The sequence below is a fragment of the Leptodactylus fuscus genome, chromosome 7 (assembly GCF_031893055.1).
Source record: "Leptodactylus fuscus isolate aLepFus1 chromosome 7, aLepFus1.hap2, whole genome shotgun sequence".
Classification (NCBI taxonomy): Eukaryota; Metazoa; Chordata; class Amphibia; order Anura; family Leptodactylidae; genus Leptodactylus; species Leptodactylus fuscus.
Genome location: NC_134271.1, coordinates 26,471,066 through 26,493,100, shown reverse-complemented (window position 1 = coordinate 26,493,100; position 22,035 = coordinate 26,471,066). Strand labels below are relative to the sequence as shown.

At 45.6% G+C, this 22,035-nt stretch overlaps 1 protein-coding gene across 2 annotated transcripts; it reads right to left on the bottom strand.

The window, feature by feature from the left end:
* Window positions 1–987: 987 nt before the first annotated feature.
* SYVN1 (synoviolin 1) lies at window positions 988–20,045 on the bottom strand. 2 transcript variants are annotated; one of them, XM_075281435.1, is made up of 16 exons: window positions 19,896–20,045; window positions 15,021–15,176; window positions 13,476–13,568; window positions 12,209–12,361; window positions 11,321–11,369; window positions 10,307–10,410; window positions 7,995–8,121; window positions 6,877–6,976; window positions 6,494–6,559; window positions 5,595–5,711; window positions 4,993–5,165; window positions 4,763–4,894; window positions 4,457–4,582; window positions 3,908–4,094; window positions 2,223–2,350; window positions 988–1,570 (listed from the first exon to the last, which is right to left on the bottom strand). In XM_075281435.1, exons 1-16 carry the CDS (start codon window positions 19,902–19,904, stop codon window positions 1,437–1,439), a joined length of 1,854 nt encoding a protein of 617 aa, XP_075137536.1. In that variant the 5' UTR covers window positions 19,905–20,045; the 3' UTR covers window positions 988–1,436. The 2 variants fall into 2 exon arrangements, with proteins under 2 accessions (XP_075137536.1, XP_075137537.1); XM_075281436.1 differs by lacking the exon at window positions 19,896–20,045 and adding an exon at window positions 19,531–19,615.
* Between the last annotated feature and the right edge of the window lie 1,990 nt (window positions 20,046–22,035).

Here is a 22,035-nt window from a genome sequence, read left to right as displayed (position 1 = left end):
TTCTGTGCCCCCAGTGAAGAGCTATCGGTGCCAGTACCTTAGCTCTTCACTGTCAGAAGGGTGTTTCTGATAGTCAGTCAGGAACGCCCCTCCTCACAGCAGCATCTATAGCACTGTACTGTGAGAGCGGTGAGGAACGCCTCCCTACCTCTCCTCACAGTACTCGTCCATAGACACTCGGCATCATCACTGGGCAGTAAGGAATGCCCCCTCTCACAGTACAGCGCAATAGGAGCTGCTGTGAGGAAGGGCGTTTCTGATTGACTGTCAGGAACACCCTTCTGACAGTGAAGAGCTACGGTACCGGCACCGATAGCTCTTCACCGGGGGCACAGATCGTGAAAGCCGACAGTGCGCTGAATTCACTGCGGCTTTCTAGCGGTGTATTAAACCGCCTGTGACCCAAATGGTGAAAGGTCCTCTTTAAAAGAAGTATAGAGTCAAATAAAAAAAAAATCTAGGAGAAAAGCATTAAAGAAAAAAAATAAAAAAATCATCTATAGAAAAGGAAGGTCGTTGAATACTGGATACATAGTATAAGGTAGGCAGGTCAGTGATGTTAGTCATCCCCAAATAATAAAAATGAAGGAGCCGTGACACTACAACATGAATGGGTCGTCGTATGAGGTGGAGTGGCATATAGGCATTAACAAACAATGATCGTGGGGGTCTGAATGCTGATCCCCCCCACCAATGGTGAGAATAGGGAATTGTTCCCAGGTTGTGAATGTAGGCATGTACCTGCTAGACAGGGTGTATCAGTGCTCCCATTCACTTCAATGGGAGCACCAGAGATAGCCTAGTCCAGAAGGACTGATCGGTGGGGACTCAGCAGGCAGACCTCCACCGATCAGCTATTTATCCTCGATCCTATTGCCCAGTAACAGTAGGACGGCACTTTAGGGGATATTCACATGTTGGGGTCTTCCAGTTTTAGTCTACAGCACTATGCATGTACCCTCCGATTACTAGCCAAGTGGTTGGTTTCAGTAGTTTATTCTCAATGATGTCTCATCCATTACTGATTAGTCTCTCAAAAATGGCGACAATCATTTGGTACCTATGAGAGAGAACCAGCAGCGTGATCCTCCACGTACATTCAGCCCCCCTTAGATCAGGTGGTTTTCATTCACGTCACTACTGCGGTTCTGTACATTATTGGATAAAACGTATTTCTGATTAAATTAAAGTTGATAAAAGTAAAATAGACCAGTCCGATATTTAATTTTACTGAAACAAGTCCAACACATTTAATGAGGTCACAAGGTTCCCCCATTTAACAAGCAATTTTCATGAAGAGCCTGGATTGTGTCCTTAAAAAATATATATCTATAGAAGTCCAGCTTAAGTCTTGTCAGGCTTTCATTCAAAGTCCAAAAGCAGCTCCTCTTGTGTTCCCTACACACAGTCCGTCTGTGCCGAGGAGGTCAGGAGCCTCATTGAGAGTCCGAGGTGCCAGTTTCCAGTTTCTGAAGTCTACGTCTCCGTAGTTCTGCAGCATCTGGTTCTTCTGTTGATGTTCCAGCTTCAGAATCGTTGATAATCTCTTCACTGGTGGATTCTTCAGGGACTGTCGGAGAAAGGTATTAGGTCATGTTTAAAGGGGTTGTCCCATGAAAAGCATTCTATCTATACTGCTAGTTTATGTGGATTTAAGACATTTCCTAAATGCATTGCTTTATCAAAACTGCTTTGTTTGGCCGCTATCTTAATTTATTCACTTCATTGTTGACACTTTGTTTCTATGGCCACTGGGCTTATCTGCTCAGTTCCCAAGTGATGTAGCTGCCTGCTCTCAGGGGGGGAGGGAGGGGCTGACAAGCAATGGAGCTTCTCAGATAGGGGAGGGGGGAGGTGAGGGATTACTGTGCTGTCTATCTTCAGCTTTTCCACTTATCAGCCGGTTTAATTGAATTTGGCTGATAAGGGCTGAGATAAGGAGTGTTACCTCTGTATGTAATGCAAGCTGAATCAAATCCAGCTCTGCTACATCAGCTTCATACTGTGGTAATGCATTTACAACCAATCCCTCATTACCGAGTGCAAACATAGCAGAGTAAGTGTAATCCCGCCCACCAATGTGCCAAGAAATCCAGGAAGTGAAGAGAGCACAGAGCCCTGCAGGCTGCAGAACAAGAGTTATGGGAATACCCCTTTAATGGTAGGCCAAAATAAGTTGTCAAAGGAATGGCGCTAGGCGATAAGTACTGCGGGAGGTATACCTGACGGCGAGGCCTCGGGCGCAGCTGATGGAGTGTCAGAAGTGGGAGTCTCTTCAGGCTGAGTGGATGAAACTATATCTGTGGTGACCACTGGTGATGGTGTTGACGGCACGGGAGGGCGAGGGGGCCTGTTGTTCAAATGGGTAGACAAAAACACCACATACATTAAGTCTTTAACCATTCTTGTTAAAATTCCGTAATCCAAGAATCATAGAAACCTATTCGAGAAGAGTAGACGGAGAAGCTTGGCAGCCAAACACATCAGTAACACAGTATTTCTCCTGTTCCAAAGTATCAGGGAAGGAGCCTAGAAGCAGATGAGTGACCATACAACTGTGCCAACGCCTCTGCTTTTAGAAGCATTAGGTCTGGATGGGTTCTTAGGCCCGATTCACACATGCATTTGGGGAGTCTGAACGGAAACCTATCTACATAAAAAAGCAGTTACCGAAGGAAATCCGCAGATCCCATACACTATAATGGAGTCCAGGTGGTTTCTGCATGAATAATGCAGAGAGAAAAGGACTTTTCTCTCTGCATATTTTATGCGGCTAGGGGAACAGAATGGTCTGAATGCAGATGTGAACAGGGCCTTAGCTTGCAAGTAACCAGACGTTGAAAACGACAAGGAATTGGCACCGAAAGTATATATATATATCTCTATCTCAAAGCTCATTCTAAGGTTACCGTAAGTTCATTGGGCGGTCCTACTAAGTGACTGATCTGTGTACACACACTCATACAGAGAAGGATGTCCGTCACTGAGCAGGACCGCCCACTGGACTCCTAAGGAATGAGCAGAGATAAAAGCAGGGCCGTTCTAATACAATAGGGGACACTGTTCAAACCTTTTAAATGGGCACCCCCAATAATTTAATAGTAACTAGTCCCCTCATAAGCCTCCCTTTTCCCCACCACAACCACAAAAAAAAAAAAAAAAATCCACCTAACCGCATACCCGGCTGTAATGTCCACGCTCGGTGCCAAAAGCAGAATAATGGAGCACGAAGCCGCTATTGTATTCAGCCTCTGTGTCCAGAGAACACAAAGTTGAAATCACTGCCTACTACCCAGAACAGCGGTACAGCACCCAAACTGCAGGACTGTCCCGTCCCGATTGATCTGGGTCATCTGAGTCTGCCCTTGCAACCATAGGGCCTGGTGCTGGTGCCCTACTGACCTGAATAAAAGCTGTATTCATACATCCATATTATACAGACCCAATGTACAGCTACAAATCTCATCCAGACCATGGTCTAATGACCCAAACTTACAGCATTACAAACCCCCAGGATGCTGCTAGTTTGGGTAACTAGACCTGTAGCTGGGATGGAATTGGTGGTTAGAACAGGATATATTGTGGCTGTGTAAACTCATCCTTGCAAAAAAAATACAAGTGATACTGAAGATTTCCCCACAACCTGCTCCTGTGCATTATACTGAATTTTCCTGGCGACTGGTTTCCTAAGTTTTAATTTGCCAATGGGGTTAAGAAAAAATACCAATTCCTGAACAGGTTGGAAGTAGGGAAGATCTACTGGAATTGTGGCACCTGGACCAGGCAAACGAAATACGTCAAATCTGCCTCATTGGTAAAATTACACAATTCTTTCTACATCCACCAAAAACCACTGTAAATAAGGACATACACGTATGAGCTGGAGCAATGTACATATAGGGCTTACCCAATGGTTGCCAACACCGTAAGATATTGGTTTATCTGTAACATGGCAGCATCTAGAAGTGTGTGGATGTTCTGGAGACACTGAAGCCTGGCCTCCAGATTCTGCCTCTCATGGCCCTCCATTGCCCTCAGCTCCTCATCTGTCATACCCGCAAAGCCAGCAGGAGGCATCGGCATGGGGGGCAAACCTAAGAGAAAAGGAGCAACATTAAACCAACGATCACAGGTACTTGTTAGGCTAACTTGTTAGGACCAGGTCAGTTTCTTGGCCATTAAAATTTTAGGCTTCTTGTGCATGTAGCCTGTCCGCGGTAACACAGCCCAGATGACATATGGATGACATCCATGTGCCACTTGAACCACTATGAACCCATTCATTTCATCTAGTGAGCCCTGCCACAAAATGGACGGGTGAAGGACCTATTCCGATTCATTTCTGTCCGTCATTCACTCATTATTTTCAAAACAGCCATAAGGAGAAAAAAAGAAAAAATTTCACTGTCATGTGAATAAGCCCTAAGGAGATTGGGATATTTAAACTGTGTCTTACCAAATGGAGGAAACAGTGGCATTCCCAAAAATGGAGGTGGGAAGGGAAAACTTGGCAGGGATGTCCCAGCAGAGGCATCAGGACTGGCAGTGCTAGAGCCATCACCAGGCCTAGGAGCAGATGGAGCTAAAAACAGAAGGAGGTAAAGATCACCCACTGGCAGGAAGTAGATTACAGAAGATGGTGGTCCGAGTCGTCTGAAGAGGATCTTCGCTGTCTTATAAGCTGGCATTGAGGTGCTCTGGGTTTAGTCATACTGTGAAACAACCGATAACAGGAATTGGCAGAATGGAGAATTGGCCTTACCAGTGGAGGGTCCAGCATTGGCCTCTTCAGGAGCATTGGCCACAGGAGCTCCAGGGACTGGTGGAAAAGGACCCATTGGAGGCCAAAGTGGAAACATTCCAGGAGGGAAAGGGGGGAGCATTCCTGGAGGGACTAGATGGAGGAGAAACATGGAGGAGTAAATAAACGGACTATAAGAAATCCTTTCAATGTCAATGACTTCTAGGATTCAAGCAAATGTTCTGACGTACAGTTGGGTGGTGGTGGGATAACTGGAGTCTGCTGTGCAGGAGCCACATGAGGCTGTTGGGCAGGGTCTGGCTGATCTGCAGGGGCTTGTGTTTGGGCAGGTAGAGAAGCTCTGAGGACATCCATTCGACACGTGGGACAAGTCTGCTGCCTCTGGAACCAGGAACGTAGGCAGCTGGAATGGGAAGGAAAGGTATCAGAATTTCATGTAAGTGCACACAGATTTACATTAGTGAGCCAGTATCTAATATTGATGGCCTAGCCTTAGCACAGGTCATCAATATTAGATCTGGGAGAGTCAGACAACCAAAACACCTTCAGATCTCCAGCTGTACGAATTGTAGCAGCAGGCTTTGGTTACGGCAGCGCTGTCCCACTGAAGTCTATGGGGCAGAATTTCAATATCAAAATCCGCTGCTATAGTTTGTAGAGTGATCAGTGCACCTCTGGTAAGAAGCATGAGCCATAAAGCACAGAACTAAAACCCATTAAATCCATAGACTATATAGACATGCTCTTCTATAGCATAGCATAGCACCAGTATACTGCTGGAAGACCATATGAATGGGATTACTTGCATAGCATTCTTCTATAGCGCCCTCACCTGGTATGGAAGATGTGATTGCAGGGAAGTCTCTTGGCTCCTGTCACCATCTCCTCCCTGCAGATGATACACACATTGTCCATTGCTTGTAGCTCCTCCGGTGTGGCATCTGGATACCTGTAGGTGGCGAGTAAATCGTTATGTCAATCAATTCCCTGGCTGGCACGAGATAAACCTGAATTAATAAGAGGCTCCGGTCAGGCACCAGCGTAGGTTTCAAGTAAAACTCACTAGTTTTTGGCATGAGTTATAGTAAGTTTGTCACTCTGGCTGTCCTTGGCCTCCACCTTGCTCCTCTCATTAAAGAGTGGTGTTCAGGATGTAGAACCAGCGATGTGGTGCATATGTGGCACAAAAAGGGACAATGCGCAAAGATGTGCCACATTTACACCCAACTACATCAGAAAACTGACATGGATGGGTTAGTAAGCTCCCGCTATTAGTACAATGGCGCACTCCCCAAGAGTGGCTGTGCACGGTACTGCAGCTACTGAGCTACAGCGCTTATGTAAAAATGAAGGGGACTAGGTATTCCTCCCCATTTATTGTGCTGATCTGGGCTCCCCGATGTCAGTCACACCACTGATCCCTTTAAATGATTCTGGCTGGATGCAGCCACTATCATCAGGAAGCATACTGAAAACTGATACATAGTTAGAGGGGATTTCTGAGATAAGATATTGATGACCTGACACCCGGCACCCGCACGATCAGCTGACACTATCTGATATCTGACACTAACAGCAGCGATATTTCTGGCACTGGGGCACATACCTGCAAAACTGAATTCAAAGTCAAAAGAAAAAAACAAACAAAAAACCCCAAAAAAACTTAAAACCTAAATGATGCTTATAGCGCGAGTCTACTCCAGATATAGGTAGAAGAGATTATTTACTCACAAAGTGTTCATGTTGCGGATTGCCCTCCTTGACATGATGGCATCAGTAACAGCCTTCTTAAACTGCCTGGAAGGAAATAAAAGAACAGGGTAGAATAGAAAAAAAAGACTTCAGCCAGGAATCACATTCATTGTATGATGCTACAGGGGACCTTACATGTCCTCACACATTGGCGGTATTATGTATGGCTAGAAAGAGGACAGTGTTCTGAATTCTGAGATATCGGGGACCAAACTATCTCCACTGTCGGAAGGGTCTTACAGCCTAACGTCAATGCTGGTTATTGAGCAGGGTTAGACCTTGACCGCAGTGTTCAGGCCCTATTAGATGTAAGCCATTCTAAATGGGAAGTCCATAGCAGATGTTACCTCCAGTTCTCTTACCTCATTGCCAAATACATTGGCCGAATTGCAAAGAGTGGAAACGTGTGGACTTTAACCATGATTGTCATAAAAGCCATGTAGAGCAACACCTTTATGAAGCCTGCAACAAAGGAAAATAAAAATGGTTTCTCTCAGGAATTCCATCAATGCCGTACAGAGCTGACAATAAAACGGACGATGTATATCTTCACAGTAGGATATGGGAGGGTAATAAAAACACTGAGTACTATCAAGCTCTGGACTGAGCTTAGATTCAATGAAAACATCACTGATGGCAGCCGAAGGGACGCTGGTCTCAGCTAGGCCCAAGCCTTCGATAACTCAGCTGGTAGAGCGGAGGACTGTAGAGGTCTCACCTAGGCCCAAGCCTTCGATAACTCAGCTGGTAGAGCGGAGGACTGTAGCGGTCTCACCTAGGCCCAAGCCTTCGATAACTCAGCTGGTAGAGCGGAGGACTGTAGCGGTCTCAGCAAGGCCCTTTTACCCATTTATTCTAGAAATCAGTGCAGGTTACCAGACCCGCCCGCTGCTGATGTATAGGAAGTATAGAGGGCAAGAGGGAATTCATTTACTGGTAATGCCGTCCATACAGAGAAGGACAATGAAGCGTTTCAGTCTGGTCTCACAATGACTTCTTGCTTCATTATACTGGAGTACATGTGAGACAGAGTGAATTGACTGATGGATGGAAAGCAAAGTCTATAAACTGTCCCGACTGCCACTGACGTGTTGATGTCTGTATGGAAAGCAAAGCCTATGAGGTGTTATGTCTATTATATTAGGCTATTCATTGGATAGCCATCAATATCAGATCTGTGGGGGTTCAGCTCTCAGCGCCCACACCAACCAGCTACTTGAAGGGGCCGTGAAGCTTGGCGATGACAGCTTTGTCCTGCTCACTTGGCTAGGAAAATGCAGCACTACCCAGCGCAGCCACCACTAGGTAGACAGTGTTCAAGACCCAGATGTAATGAAAAAGCTACAGAGGTCGCCTGAGCATCACGGCCCGATCACATCTGACTCCCAACAATCAGACATGGGAGACCTATTGTATGAAAAGTGTCACAAAAAACAATAAAAAAGTTAGGCGTGTGAATAAAGTCTAATAGTGAGCTTACCAGTCAGGAGTTCGGTGTATAACATGTACACAGCTTTATTGTCCCATGGATTCTCACTCTGAAGATCCACAGAGTGCAAGACGTACTTTATGAAGACTGTGAGGATCATCGTCATGAGTATGGCATACTGGGAAGAAGATAAACACCAGTTAGGTTAATCCTGCTAGGTTTCAGTCTTCTGCCCTGAGAAACTGGAATGGGTTTGAAAAGTGAGCGCCCGTGAGCGTTTTGTACTTGTCTGTGGCGAAATGTTTTTGTTTTTTTGTTTTTTTAAACCAGACACAAAGTCGGACATGCAGGACACGAGAATAGGCTCTGCTGCTAGGAGGCTGACATTACAATCCTTTCCCCCCACTGCACATTCAGCCTGACTAATGGTGGACGGTCACATAGTCATTCACTGCAATGGGAGAACTGGAGACTGTCGAAGTAAAGCCATTAGTAATTCTCGATTATGAAATCTTATGTATACAGTATATATCTTGTATGTCACTTATGAATTATAATTGTATTAATGTGTGTATTGTTCCAATCTACTAAACTGAAATGTCACACTGCATGAGCAGGACCCAATAAATGCGCTAAGATTAACTCATTGGGGGGTGCGACTTCTTTTCAGTAAAGATATAGAAAATGACACTATCCCCCCATCAGGCAGAGATGGTACCGTCTCCAACTGTCCATGTAACGCGGTGCTGAGGATCACAGACCTGATAACTGAGCATAGAGAAAGAGGAGAGCAGGAGCAATGGCAAGTCTATGGGTACAGGAGGAAAACCCACCATCACTGCACACTGGAAGTCATGTCATGCACATTAGTGTCATAGGGGCAGTAAATTCAGGATGTGGCCTAGGCCTGCCAAAAGCCAGTGGCTCGATTGGGAAGACCATGGAAATGTGAGGTATGTTGGAGGAGGTGGAAGAAAATAAGGGGCTGCACACAGGATAAGACAGCCAAGGGAAGCTGCTCAGGGGGAATATGTGTTCTTTGCTGACTGACAACGATGGGCACATTGCTTTCTTCTACTTATTCTTATTCTTAGTGTTGAATCTTAGATCTGAATACCTCCGCTCCAATAGGAATGCATGGGAGCAGCGGATCGCAAAGGGGTTAAGCGCCAGCCGGCTTCAATGCATTCCTATGGGAGCGAGGTATTCGAATACTATTCGCTCAACACTACTTATTATTTATTTATGGGATTAGCGTTCCTTAACCTAAAAGTAGTCTGACCGGATAATGTAATTTCTTGAGCATTTAGAGAATCCTTGTGAATGTAAATATATGAGACAGAATTTGTGACAATGGCGACTCACATTCCTGGAACTTCATTGTAGGATTTAAAGGCAACCCAATTTTTTAGGACATATTTACCATCTTCTACATAACCAGTTAGAGATCCCTTGACCTTGTTTAGTTGCCCACAAATGCAGCCTACCCCCATTGCACAGGACCGCAGATTGTTGGGGGTCCAAATGATGAAGTGACGGTGACATAGTCACACTCTTGCTCCTTTCATTTCTTTGGGACTGATTTAATGTGCCATTTTCATTGCAGCAATGCGTTGTAAGCTAATGGCCATTAAATTAGGACTCGTTGGGGCAGATTTATGAAAAATGGCGCTCTCAGCCCCTTCATGATCCCTGAGCACTGGTCTGAGCACCTGCAGGTGGCGTAGCTTTCCAGCATCATATATGCAAAATTTCTGACATATAGGATGATAAACCTTCCCCCTCTTCAAACCCTTGCCATGCCTTTTTTTTGGGTGGGCAGGGGGGAGAAGGTGAAGTGACAATGGCAGAGCAAAAAAAGGGTCTTGCATGTTAAAGCCTCTAATTATTAAACAACTTTTAATAACTGAATAGTGCAGGTGAATATAAGAAACTTTCTTATTATTTCTAAGAAATATGTTTCTTTATTTCTCAATTTAGCAGGCAGATTTAATTTTTTTTACATTTAAGTTTACGGAGAGGGGAGGGGGGGGGAGGAGAGGCTGCAGGTAAATGCTGCTACTCTCTGCGAGTGAGGGAGCCATTATAACACTGCTATGTTCCAAAATAAGATTTTACCAGAATCAGGCAATAAATCAGCTAACAACCTTCTCCTTCCCCTCTCCGTAGAGGTCTGTGTGTGAGCTGGATACAGGTACAGACTTTTTTGTAAACGATCAACCTGAGTGTATGATAATGAAGAGGAAAGTAGCTTAAGATATATATCAAAGTTACTGATATCCACCTGCACTGGTCATGTATGTAAAGTGGTTTTCTAATAGCAGATAGACATTATTAGCACCTTACAAGGGCTGGTTACTCACCTCAAATCCAAATACAAGCTGCACGGAGGCCCCTCTGGTGACCAAACTGTGATAAGCATGAGATACGAAGAGAACGTCCAGCACGCCCAGCAGGAGCATCAGTGCTAGGAGGAATGAACAAACGGTGAGTGCAGACGGTATAAATAAGAAACTACAAACCAAAGATCCATTTACATCTGCACATCCTGCAAGCTGACTCAATGCACTACCTTACAGTCAATGGAATCCCTTAGGATCCATTGTTGTCTATCATTACACCTATTGTTTTTCCGTTCCTCTGGTCATGTGACAGACCAGAAGAAAGGGCAGAACGACATGTGAACCCACCCTAAGAAAATGTAGATATAGTAAAGGCCACAAAGAGAACAATGTAATGTAAGAAATGTGATGTCATATCTATGCAGTGATGACAACTGACCACACGACTCTGGCATGGATTCTAAAATATATTTATAGAGAAGACAGATGTATGCAAATCATAACGGCAGATAGAAGAGAGGAAGTGATACTGAGCCGGAGGGTTACACGTCAGGCGCTCAGCCATGCGAAGATTGCAACCGCCAGGACAAGGCAATCAGTGCCAAAATATTCTACAGGAAAGACTTGCTGCTCTTATGTCATATATGCTAGTACTTCCCTATAGAACAGCTTTGCTTAATATTCTTATATAATACTTATGATGTTCCTCTGTTATTACTCCTGGAAAAGTACAAATAAACTGAAAACTAGACATAACCCACCCGTGTCCATGGGGAGAGTATATGATACTGTGAAAGGATAAGGTCAGGCTGTGACAAAGGAAACCGTAATGGTCAGTTGTCAATTTACTACATTTTCAGGAGGGATAATAAAGGAACACCATGCTATACCAGCAGGTCACAATATACATCCACCTTATTTCCTCGTGTGCCCTGGTCAGCACATTTCTTACACCTCTCAGTACTGCCCGAGTTGCAAAGCGCTGCAGTGTATGCTTCCGCTATGGAGAAAGGATATTACATACGTGACACTTACCAAGAATGCGGAAATGGAATAACCAGGAAATGTTTGGACTGCGCTCCATCTGTATTGAAACAATAAGAAACGATTTGTACTAGCTTTCAAATGATTTGTTGCACTATTGTTTTCAATGGAAGGCAGAGAACGCAGCAGGAGGCTGAAGAAATATGTGCCCTGCTTGATCTCACCGCGGACAGATCTCCATCTCCACTAGAGATGAGCGAGTACTGTTCGGATCAGCCAATCCGAACAGCACGCTCGCATAGAAATGAATGGACGTAGCCGGCACGGGGAGGGTTAAGCGGCCGGCCACCGTCAAAGCGGAAGTACCAGGTGCATCCATTCATTTCTATGGAGCGTGCTGTTCGGATCGGCTGATCCGAACAGTACTCACTCATCTCCAATCTCCACTCATTAGGCCCATTCATCTGGAAGAAACCCGTGACGCAATGAAGATCCTCTGCATTGGCATTCTGCAGCAGGGGGAGCCGGAGTTAGAAAATGAAGAAGAATCCTAGGTGGAAGTCCGCCTCAAATTTCTATATTTTTCATGTGATCACAGCCTTAAAGGTAACCTGACATACAGAATAGATGTACATCTGACAAACCTGCCAATTTTGGCAAGACCGGCCAACCATCTAATGTATATGGGGGCTTCATAACTCTACCCCTAACGGCAGATGTCAGGGGAATAAGGATTGGGCGGCCCGATTTCGGTTTCCTGATCCTTTTGCTCTCTGAGAGATAAGCAGCAGTCAGGTGTCTAGCGGTAGTTTTCTCCTCTTACCCCCATCCCAAACACATTCATACTCAGGATAGCTGTACATGTACATGGAGGGGCCTGGGAGAGACAACTATCTAATGTATAGAAAAAGATAAGAAGATACATGATGTGCTTCTTACAAAGTCAACACGATCCTCGGCCAACCAGTGGAAACACTTGAGAAACAGCAGAAGAGTGAAGAGGGCCACAAATCGTGGACTGAAGTCATCCCGGAACACAGTGAACGCGAGACAAGTCTCAGTGACCGCATACCACGAGCGCTCCAGGAGGTGCTGAGGACGACACAAAGAAAAGAGCATTATGAAGCAGAAATAGCGGCTATGGATGCCATAACAGTCCTAGAGCAGATCACAGACTATAGATAACACCTTAGTCTGTGTAACATTCTACAAGGACCATCAAGGAATGAATAATTCTTACTAATAGTGGATTCTTGGCTGGCATGGAAGCAACTTAATAGAACCTTTACAACTTGAATACCATGTTACACAGACGCTATAATCCCAATCCTTCTAAAAGACAAAAGGAAGCAATTTTGCAAAAAGACTATTAACCAAATCTAAAATTTTGTATCTCCATGGATACAGACTGCAAACAAATTGTAAGTGTTGTATGATCCTGCAGTCAAAGGGGATCTTTCATGTCCTCGCACATCAGTGGTATTATATATCGCTAGAAAGCTGACAGTGCTCAGAATTCAGCACATTGTCAGGACCAGGATATAACGGTGCAGTTAAAGAGGACATTTCACCATTTTGCATTCCTCCCCGCACACACTGTACAACACTATAGACGCTGCTGTGAGGAAGGGCGTTCCTGAGTGACTGTCAGAAACGCCCTTCTGACAGTGAAGAGCTACGGTACCGGCACCAATAGCTCTTCACCCGGGGCACAGAACGGGAAAGCCGACAGTGCGCTGACGCTAGGTTCACACTAGCGTTCGATCTCCGTTCTCAGCTTTCCGTCTCCTGCATGCAGAAGACGGAAAGCTGTCAGACCAGGTCCGGCCCTGAACATTTTATGTTCTCCGCCGCTAAACAGGTTTTTTAAAATCGGACACAGAGTACTGCATGTCCGACTCTGTGTCCGGATTAAAAAACCCGGTTTCGCGGCGAAGAACATAAAACGCTCACCGCCGCTCACGGCCGGACAGCTTTCAAACCCATTCAGATGAATGGGTTTGAAAGAGTCCTGCAGGTTTCCGTCTCCTGCCTCTGTTTTGTGCAGGAAATGGAAACCTGCAGAACGGAGACCGGGCGCAGATGTGAACGAGCCCCGAATTCAGTGCAGCGTCGGCTTTCTAGCGGTGTATAAAACCGCATGTGACCTAAGTGGTGAAACATCCTCTTTACGCAGAGACCACAAATCCCTAGCCCCAAATCTTACCTCCATTTCAGCTGCTCTCAGTTGACCAAAAAACACTTTGCCCATGAATTTTCCTAAGAGGAAGACCAAGACAAATGCTTGTATATAAAGCACCTGAGGGAAAGAGAAAAAACAAAGATAAGGACTTATTCACACAGCAGAGATCACAGGCATGTGCTGCCACTTTTTTTAAAAAACAAAACAGAAGTTAGTGGCCCCGTTGAAGTCGATGGATCCAGTCACAAGGCATTCCATGTTTAACAGCCCATGAATCATTAGAGCACGTCCTGAAGTGAACAGGTTTTCATGGATCACTCAGACTCAAGTCTATTGAGATCTGTGAAAAACAGAAGCCACGGGCATGGTAGAAAATGGCCGATACATTAGTGTATTCCTTTCCAGCAAATGCACACCTGTTGTGGTCCTGCAACAGACACAAAGGTGTAGGACTTGTTACATTGAGGCCCACATCACATCTGCGTTCGGGCAATTCTGTTCACCAATCCGCATAAAATATACAGAGAGAAAAGTCCTGGAAGCAGCACTTTTCTCTCCTCATTTTTTGTGCGGAAAGCAGACCCCATTATAGCCTTAGGTAACCACTTTTTTTTTTTTTTTTTTTTTAATGCAGATAGGTTTCCATTCAGGGGGCCCCCAAGCAGACTCCCCAAATAGAAACCCGATGTGAAGCGGGCCTTACAGTATGTGATCAGAGGGCACCTTGTAATACGTTACGCACCTTTGTGTCCATTACGGTGGAAATCCTCGATATAACGCAGCTCACTTACCACCATAACTTTTAGTCGCAGCATGTGGGCGACACTTGTTTACTGCTACTGTAGATGGCAATGTGCTCGCTGATGATGATGTGTTGGGGCCACACACACCAATCATGGTCCCCGACTTTAATCTCATTATTGACTAAAGGTTGACATGAGCCTCCAATAGCTGTTGGGTAAAAGCTTGCTTGGCCGACAGCCATTAATCCTGACTCCCCTACGTCAGTGGTTCTCATCCTGTGGTATATATTTTTAATTGGGGGTACATCCCCTAGAAAGGCGCTAAGAATCACTAGTCCTTATTATATGCAGGTCCCCTCTGTTCAGGACATTTCCACGGGCACCACCCTAACATTAGAATTGCCATGAATGATCCAACAGAATTGCATTCAACATTCACCACACCAAATGATGATGTCACAGCAGGCTCCGGAACATAGATAGTGGGGTGCAAAGTGGCGAGTGACAAATGCAGATCACCATCGCTCCCGGGGTACCAGTAACTGTAAGCAGCGCCAACCTTAGTACTAATGGCAGCGCTTAAGTAAGGAAGGCGCCCGCGGCCATCTGTTCTGGGCAGGGGGGCCTGTATGCAGACATGACATCATTGTTATACGTTATATGTGTATTGCTCTTCTATACTAATCCTATTTTCGATCTGCAGGACTGCGTTTGGAATAATCCCCAATAAACATATACTAAAAATCATTAGGGGGTCTCAAAGTATTTCAGTTTCTTTGTTCCTACCGTTGTATGTAACGAATATTATTTTGTTGCATTTACTTACAGCCATGCTGGGACTTGACTTGGTCAGATACACAACTGTTGGGTAGAACTGGTGTTTGAGGTAATAAGCGTGGGCCACCACCGCAGCGGTAAGGGCCAGGCTGGCACCCGTCATCACTGCTGTCCTCATCTTTTCGGTCAACGGAGGGGCGGGACCCTGTACGGAACGAGAACGGAATACTTTATGTACTCTGCAGTCACCGTAAGCAAGTTATAATACATCTACCCAAAGCCAAACAAACCACAAGCCCATGTTGACTGATAGAGAGATTACCTCTATAAATGTATGTGCACAAGGTGAACCCGCGTCACTGACGCCGTCTGACCAGGATCGTAACACATCCAGGTCTAGTAAAATCTCACCGTAATAGGGTGTGTTCAGACAGGATGTCGTTACGCCACTTTGGCAGGTGATATAACTGGATTTAGTGCCATAGCTGTACAGTCAGGGCAGGAAAAGCGTGCGGCTGTAATATACACGTCATGGTAGGGGGGCAGCACAGGAACTGCCGGGAAGCCTCGTGCAGGTTGCCCTATACGTTTAAAGGCACATTCGGAGACTTATACACCGCCTCAAGATAAGTCATCAATATCCGATTAGTACAGTAGAAACTCTTGGCACTACCGCTGATCAGCTGATTGTCGTGGCCACAACATTTAGGTACATGGGACTGAGTTGCAATACCAATCACAGCCACTATGCTATGTATGGTGCTGTGCTTAGTATACAGTGAAAAAGTCACCAAATTGTGGCCACTTCAGTCAGCTGATCGGTGGGGCTGCTAGGTACTGAATACAGATGTCACCAATATTAAAGTCTCAGATTAACCCTTAAATGTGAATAAAGAGACTCACTTTTCTCTATGTTTTTAGCATATCTTAAATACACCAAAATAGGCAGAAAATGTTGTGCAACTATGCACACTTGCCGAATTGCACTAGTCGTGTGCCACAAGCCCAAGAAACATGGTAAGATGTTCACAGTTTTAGTCCCTATGGCACACTGCCAATACTGTTCAGCATGAGTATACGTTGTGCACTTAAAGGATTTTTAAAGACTCAAATGGATTTTTCATACTGATGACGTATCCACAGGGTCGGACCCCCACAAATAACATGGTAGTAACCTATGCACGGGGTTGAGCCCCCACAGATCACATACCGCTGACCTACTCCCTTCTTTGAGGCACAGACAAGCAGCAGCTCCTGGTCTGGAGGACTCGGCCACCAATGTATTACACAGCTGACCGGATACCTGATGCTACATTTACCTGCAAATGAGCTGCCTCATGCCCTGGGGTCTGGAGAGAAGCCAACAAATTAAAGGGGCGGTCTGATGACGCTAGGCCTTTTAAAAGGGAGTCCATCAACAGTTTTGGCCCCTTATAACAGTTGTCATTGAGCTATAGAAAACAAAGTACAATGTAAATATATCTGGGGGTACGCTTGAAGACCACTTAGTGCCAGGTGACCCCTTCATGTACCCCTCTTCTGCTCCGGGTGACAAGTCTAGCATCCGATTAGGAAACCGCTAGAGTCATTATTCAGAGCAGTGGGGGAGGGGTTGTGCAGAGAGCCCCAGGCACTGCAAATAAAAGGGCCCTTGTTATTGTGGTGCTAGATGTATTAAAGTAAAGATTCCTCAATGATGCAACCTGCATGACCATGACCCCAGGTATACTTACACCGCTCTCTCTGCACCTACAGAGCTGTCAGTAGTTCTAAGGGATCAAAACTGCAGATTGACTACCTTTAGGAACTGCACTACTATTAGGCGAGGGCCATGAAGCCCCCGGACGCGATCAAAGATCGTCGTGACGCCCTACAACTTATTTTACTAATGCAAATGAATGAAGTCACATCGACTGCAACTTATAGTCCCCAAAAAATTGAAAACTGCTCAACCGTTTTGCAACTACAAATTGCAGCACCTCAATTTTTAGCAAAAGTCGCCATATAGCACTAGTCTTACCCTATGTGAAATCGGTCCTAAAGTACAATGAGCCTCCAACTCTGTGCTTATATACGCTCAACGCCCACACTGAGCAGTTATTTGTATGGTCCACGGCAGCCGGTATCACAACACCCAGACACCACCCAGGGCTCCACGTGGCAATAGCTTAGAAGTCAGTACTTTGCAACGACAACATTGGTTTCGCCAAAGCACGAGACCCCTTGCACCTGCAGGATACATCTGCTAACAGGAGGACGCGGCAACTAACCGCATTCTGATTGTTTTCTATAGTTAGCATCATCCTTTCATGATCTGCTACAGCATTAGAAATATATATAACTACTAGATCGCTGGGAGTCCAATAGTTGGGTCCCATGTTATTGGATCAAGCATGGGGGAGATATAGGGACCCCCATTATAGCGATCATCATTATAACTGCCGACATAGCAGTGTACACCTGATGACTTGATATTCCCCAAAATAAACGATTAATGTAGTCAGACAGCTTCTTGTGTATGAATCCTGTGCGCCATAACTTTGAACATGAGTTCTTCTTGGAATTATTTTAATAAAGAGGATCTTTCACGTCCTCGGGCACATGCGGTTTTATATACCACTAGAAAGCCAATAGTGTGCTGAATTCAGTGCACTGTTGGCTTTCCCGTTACATGCCCCAGGGGAAGAGATATTGGGGCACTTACCGATAGCTTTTCACCGTCAAAAGGGCGTTCCTGACAGTGTAGCTGGGAACGCCCCTCCTGACAGTACTGTGTGTAGCGTTCCTCACCGCCCAGACATAACAGTGAGGAACCCCTTCCCCCCACTCGCCTGACAATAATTGTCCATAGACTAGTACCTGGGGGGGGGGGGCATGCCTCACAGCTCAGCATGTCTGGGTGGTAAGGAATACCCCCTCTGACAGTATAGCGCTACGGACAGTAGGCGTTCCCAGTCTGTCAGGAACGCCTTTCTGACAGTGAAGGGATATCGGTAATGGCACCAATATCTCTAACGGGAAATGATATTCCTTAAAGGAGTTGTATAGTTTCTGCTATTGATAACCCATCCTTAGGATAACCCATCAATATCAGATATGCTGGGGTTGGACACCCAGGACCCCCGCACTTCAGCTGTACCAAGACAGTACTACTGGAATCTGGAAGTAATGGAGGTTTAAACTCACTTTACAGACTGTAGCGAAGGGTTTAGGGATAAAAATCGCTGCTTCATAGACTTCAAGAGGACACCGATGCAATATGAAAATCCACCGCTACAATTTGTATGGTGAATTGGAGCTGCTATCTCTCATTACAGCTGATCTGCAGAGGTCCTAGGTGCCAGACCACACAGATATCCAAAGGATAAGCCATAAATAGCAGAAACCCCTTTAAGGAGAACATGTGATATTTCTCTTATAAATCCCATATTGCGCCATTCTGCTATTAGGGAGCCTTCACATGGATTAAATGCACGTGTATTTTTTTGCAAAATACACGTGTAAAAATAAGACTCCCATTGACTTCAATGACATTTATAGGTGTAAAAAATATCATTGAAGTCAATGGGAGTCTTATTTTTACATGTGTATTTTGCAAAAATACACGCGTGTTTACTCCGTGTGAAGGCTCCCTTATTCCTGCTGAAACATATAAATAAACTGACAACAGGGCATTACCATTTCCCTTGTCAAATGGGTGTGTCCTGACAGCTGGGCACGGTCAGGACAGGAATAGATCAGTACCAGACTGTGCAGAGACATCCCCTCCATTGGTAACATCCAGTTGTCAATGTATCACTATATTTCCAGGAGGAATAATCTGACACAGACTAATAGAAGTGTTACATTATAGGGAAGACAATTATTTACTAAACCAGACCTGTCAGGAGAGATCAGTGGTGGCTTTAATATGTTGTGTGCCATGTTTCTAGACTACCCTGATGCAACAGAATGAGGTGCAAAACTTGGTGCAATTCCCCTTTTGCACCAGCACGGCCAAGGGGCGCTAACACGGTATTTATAGTCTGCAGATTTCTTATCATCTCTGTAATAAAATGTGAACAGAAATCCACAAACAAGGTGCAGCCAAAAATCTCAAACGTAAGGGTTATATATGGCAGACAACGGTTACAGATCTAGTGTAGCATCGTATAGTACACAAGGTATCACTGATCAATAACCAAATCCTAAGGGTGAATTCACACACCGCAGATCAGCTGCAGGAAATCCATGGCAATGCAATCTATGAAAACTTCACAAGCAATCTGCAAAACCTGCGAATTTAACCCCAGATTGGCCACATAAAACACAATCCATGTACAAATCAGCATGCAGAAACTGCATTAAAGTCACACCCATGTGCACAGCGCCCTAGAGTCTCCAAGGATCAATACAGAAACCCATTACTCCTGATAGACATCTGCTACCCTTCACTGCATTACCAATCCTTGCACTACATCCCTTCCCATGTGTATCACAGCCCTGCCGTAAAGCACACCCGCACAGTGTTAGCAGCAGCACTCCACGTCCCCGCACTCAGCACATATATGTAACATTACCCCGGCCAGTGACAGATCAGCTCCGCTCGTCCCAGCTGTTGCTGTCACTAACACCCCAAACAGGAAGAGGTTAAATCAACAAGACACCTCACTTCCGCTTGGACTTTTCCACATACACAACCAGTGAGGGGCGGAACATAACGATTATTATGATGATTTTACCCATAACAAACCGAGGGCGGTTGTCTATTTTGTGCACGTAATATTTGTCCTATGTAAAAATATAGACGCCTTTAAAAAAAAAAATAATAAAAAAACGCTGTAATAGTTTGAGTATATTTACCCCTTTTTCCGCAATGGTATCGTCCATTTAGTGCATTACCTGAAAGGAGCATACCAAGTAAAGCTTTGTACTAGGGGTTTACCTGATACATCAGTGGCAGGAGATGCGAAGGCGGGAATGTGTGTTCGGTCGGTGACAGGATTACAGTCTATAGTGTGAAGCTGCCGGCATTTCCAATGAAGCTCAGAAAATCACTTTGTAAGCTCCGCTTTCCAGTCAGCTTTCCGATGAAGCTTGACCGTGGCTGCAGATGATTGGTTGCCATGTGAGAACCTGCACCAATAGAAAAAAAGATTCAGGCTGGAGAAGCTGACGCGGTCCAATAGGCGATGAGAGCTTACCATTGGTTGCTAGGCAGAATAGAGCAAATGCTACCCAGGGCTTTCACGGTGTGTCATCATTACATGCGTGTAGTATGTTGTTAGCACAGTATTAACCCTTTAATAGGCAGGCCATGATTTTTTTTTTATTTTTTCATTTGCAGAGTCGTATAAGGGATTTTTTTTTTGTACGCCATAATCGCGCTACTTGATAGTCTGTACAATGTCCTAGGAAGAGGGAAAAAAATCAGAATTGGGTGGAAATGGGGAAAAAAAAACACAATTGCGCCAAATATATAGAGTATTTAGCATGTTTAGGTTAAGGCCTCATTTTGCGGAAGCGCAGCATTTTTTGCAACGGAGTGGCGGATTTATTATGCCGCATATGCCGGTTTTCTGGTTGCAATTACAAGTTGCACATTTGTGCAAATTACGTATTTTGCAGATAAAAACGGCAATTTTTTGATTACTTACCACTTGCCCGGCTAGATTTATCATCATTTATGCCAGAAAACTGGTGAAATGGACGCCAGCTCAGGCCGGCCAGGTGTAGGGCGCACGCCATTTATGGGGAGTCGTGTGACTTGTCAAATAGTGTGCACCCTTCGCTGACTGGTCTTATAGAAGTCTATCAGACAGCGCTGCAGTACCCACACTCTCCACTACAGTTTGAGGGCAAATGAGAAGCAGTAGTTGCATTATGTAAACATTATGGAGGCCCAATTCACATCTGCGTTCGGGGAGTCCACTTGTGGACCCTCCGAGCGGAAACCTGTACGCATAGAAAAGTGGTTACCTGGGAAAACACGTGGACTCCATAGACTATATTGCGGTCCGTGTCGTTTTGGCTCGGTTTCTGCACAAAACATGCAGAGAGTAAAAGCTCTGCAGGCACCACTTTAGGGTCCATTCACACTGAGTTTTTTGGCGAGGAAAGAATACGCCTTAGGAATTAGGAAATGTTTTTTCCTCCAGCACATTCATACCGTACCTCCCAACTTTTCAAGAACGTAAAAAGGGACAAAGTGTGCCCCGCCCACTTTTATGTTGACTCCGCCCATTCTCATTCATTTTTCATGTGCCCCCACACAGTATAATCCTCCTACAGTCACCTGTAAATTATATGTCCTCCCTCCATCTCTGCCCCCAGATTCATGTCCCCCCATCTCTGCCCCCAGATTCATGTCCCCCGTCTCTGCCCCCAGAATCATGTCCCCCATCTCTGCCCTAGATTCATGTCCCCACATCTCTGCCCCAGATTCATGTCCCCCCATCTCTGCCCCCAGATTCATGTCTCCCCATCTCTGCCCCCAGATTCATGTCCCCCCATCTCTGCCCCCAGATTCATGTCCCCCATCTCTGCCCCCAGATTCATGTCCCCCCATCTCTGCCCCCAGATTCATGTCCCCCCATCTCTGCCCCAGATTCATGTCCCCCCATCTCTGCCCCCAGTTTCATGTCCCCCCATCTCTGCCCTCAGATTCATGTCCCCTCCATCTCTGCCCCCAGATTCATGTCCCCTCCATCTCTGTCCCCAGATTCATGTCCCCTCCATCTCTGCCCCCAGTTTCATGTCCCCCCATCTCTGCCCCCAGATTCATGTCCCCTCCATCTCTGCCCCCAGATTCATGTCCCCCCATCTCTGCCCCCAGATTCATGTCCCCCCATCTCTTCCCCCAGATTCATGTCCCCCCATCTCTGCCCCCAGTTTCATGTCCCCCCATCTCTGCCCCCAGATTCATGTCCCCTCCATCTCTGCCCCCAGATTCATGTCCCCTCCATCTCTGCCCCTAGATTCATGTCCCCCCATCTCTGCCCCCAGATTCATGTCCCCCCATCTCTGCCCCCAGATTCATGTCCCCCCATCTCTGCCCCCAGATTCATGTCCCCCCATCTCTGCCC

What these genes read in the sequence shown, in the direction of transcription:
- SYVN1 (XM_075281435.1), bottom strand. An exon ending in CAATGCTGGACCCTCCACTG is followed by an intron (nt 4,583 to 4,762) that starts GTAAGGCCAATT and finishes TTCTGTTTTTAG; the next exon opens with CTCCATCTGCTCCTAGGCCT. An exon ending in GCCCGAGGCCTCGCCGTCAG is followed by an intron (nt 1,571 to 2,222) that starts GTATACCTCCCG and finishes TTTCTCCGACAG; the next exon opens with TCCCTGAAGAATCCACCAGT.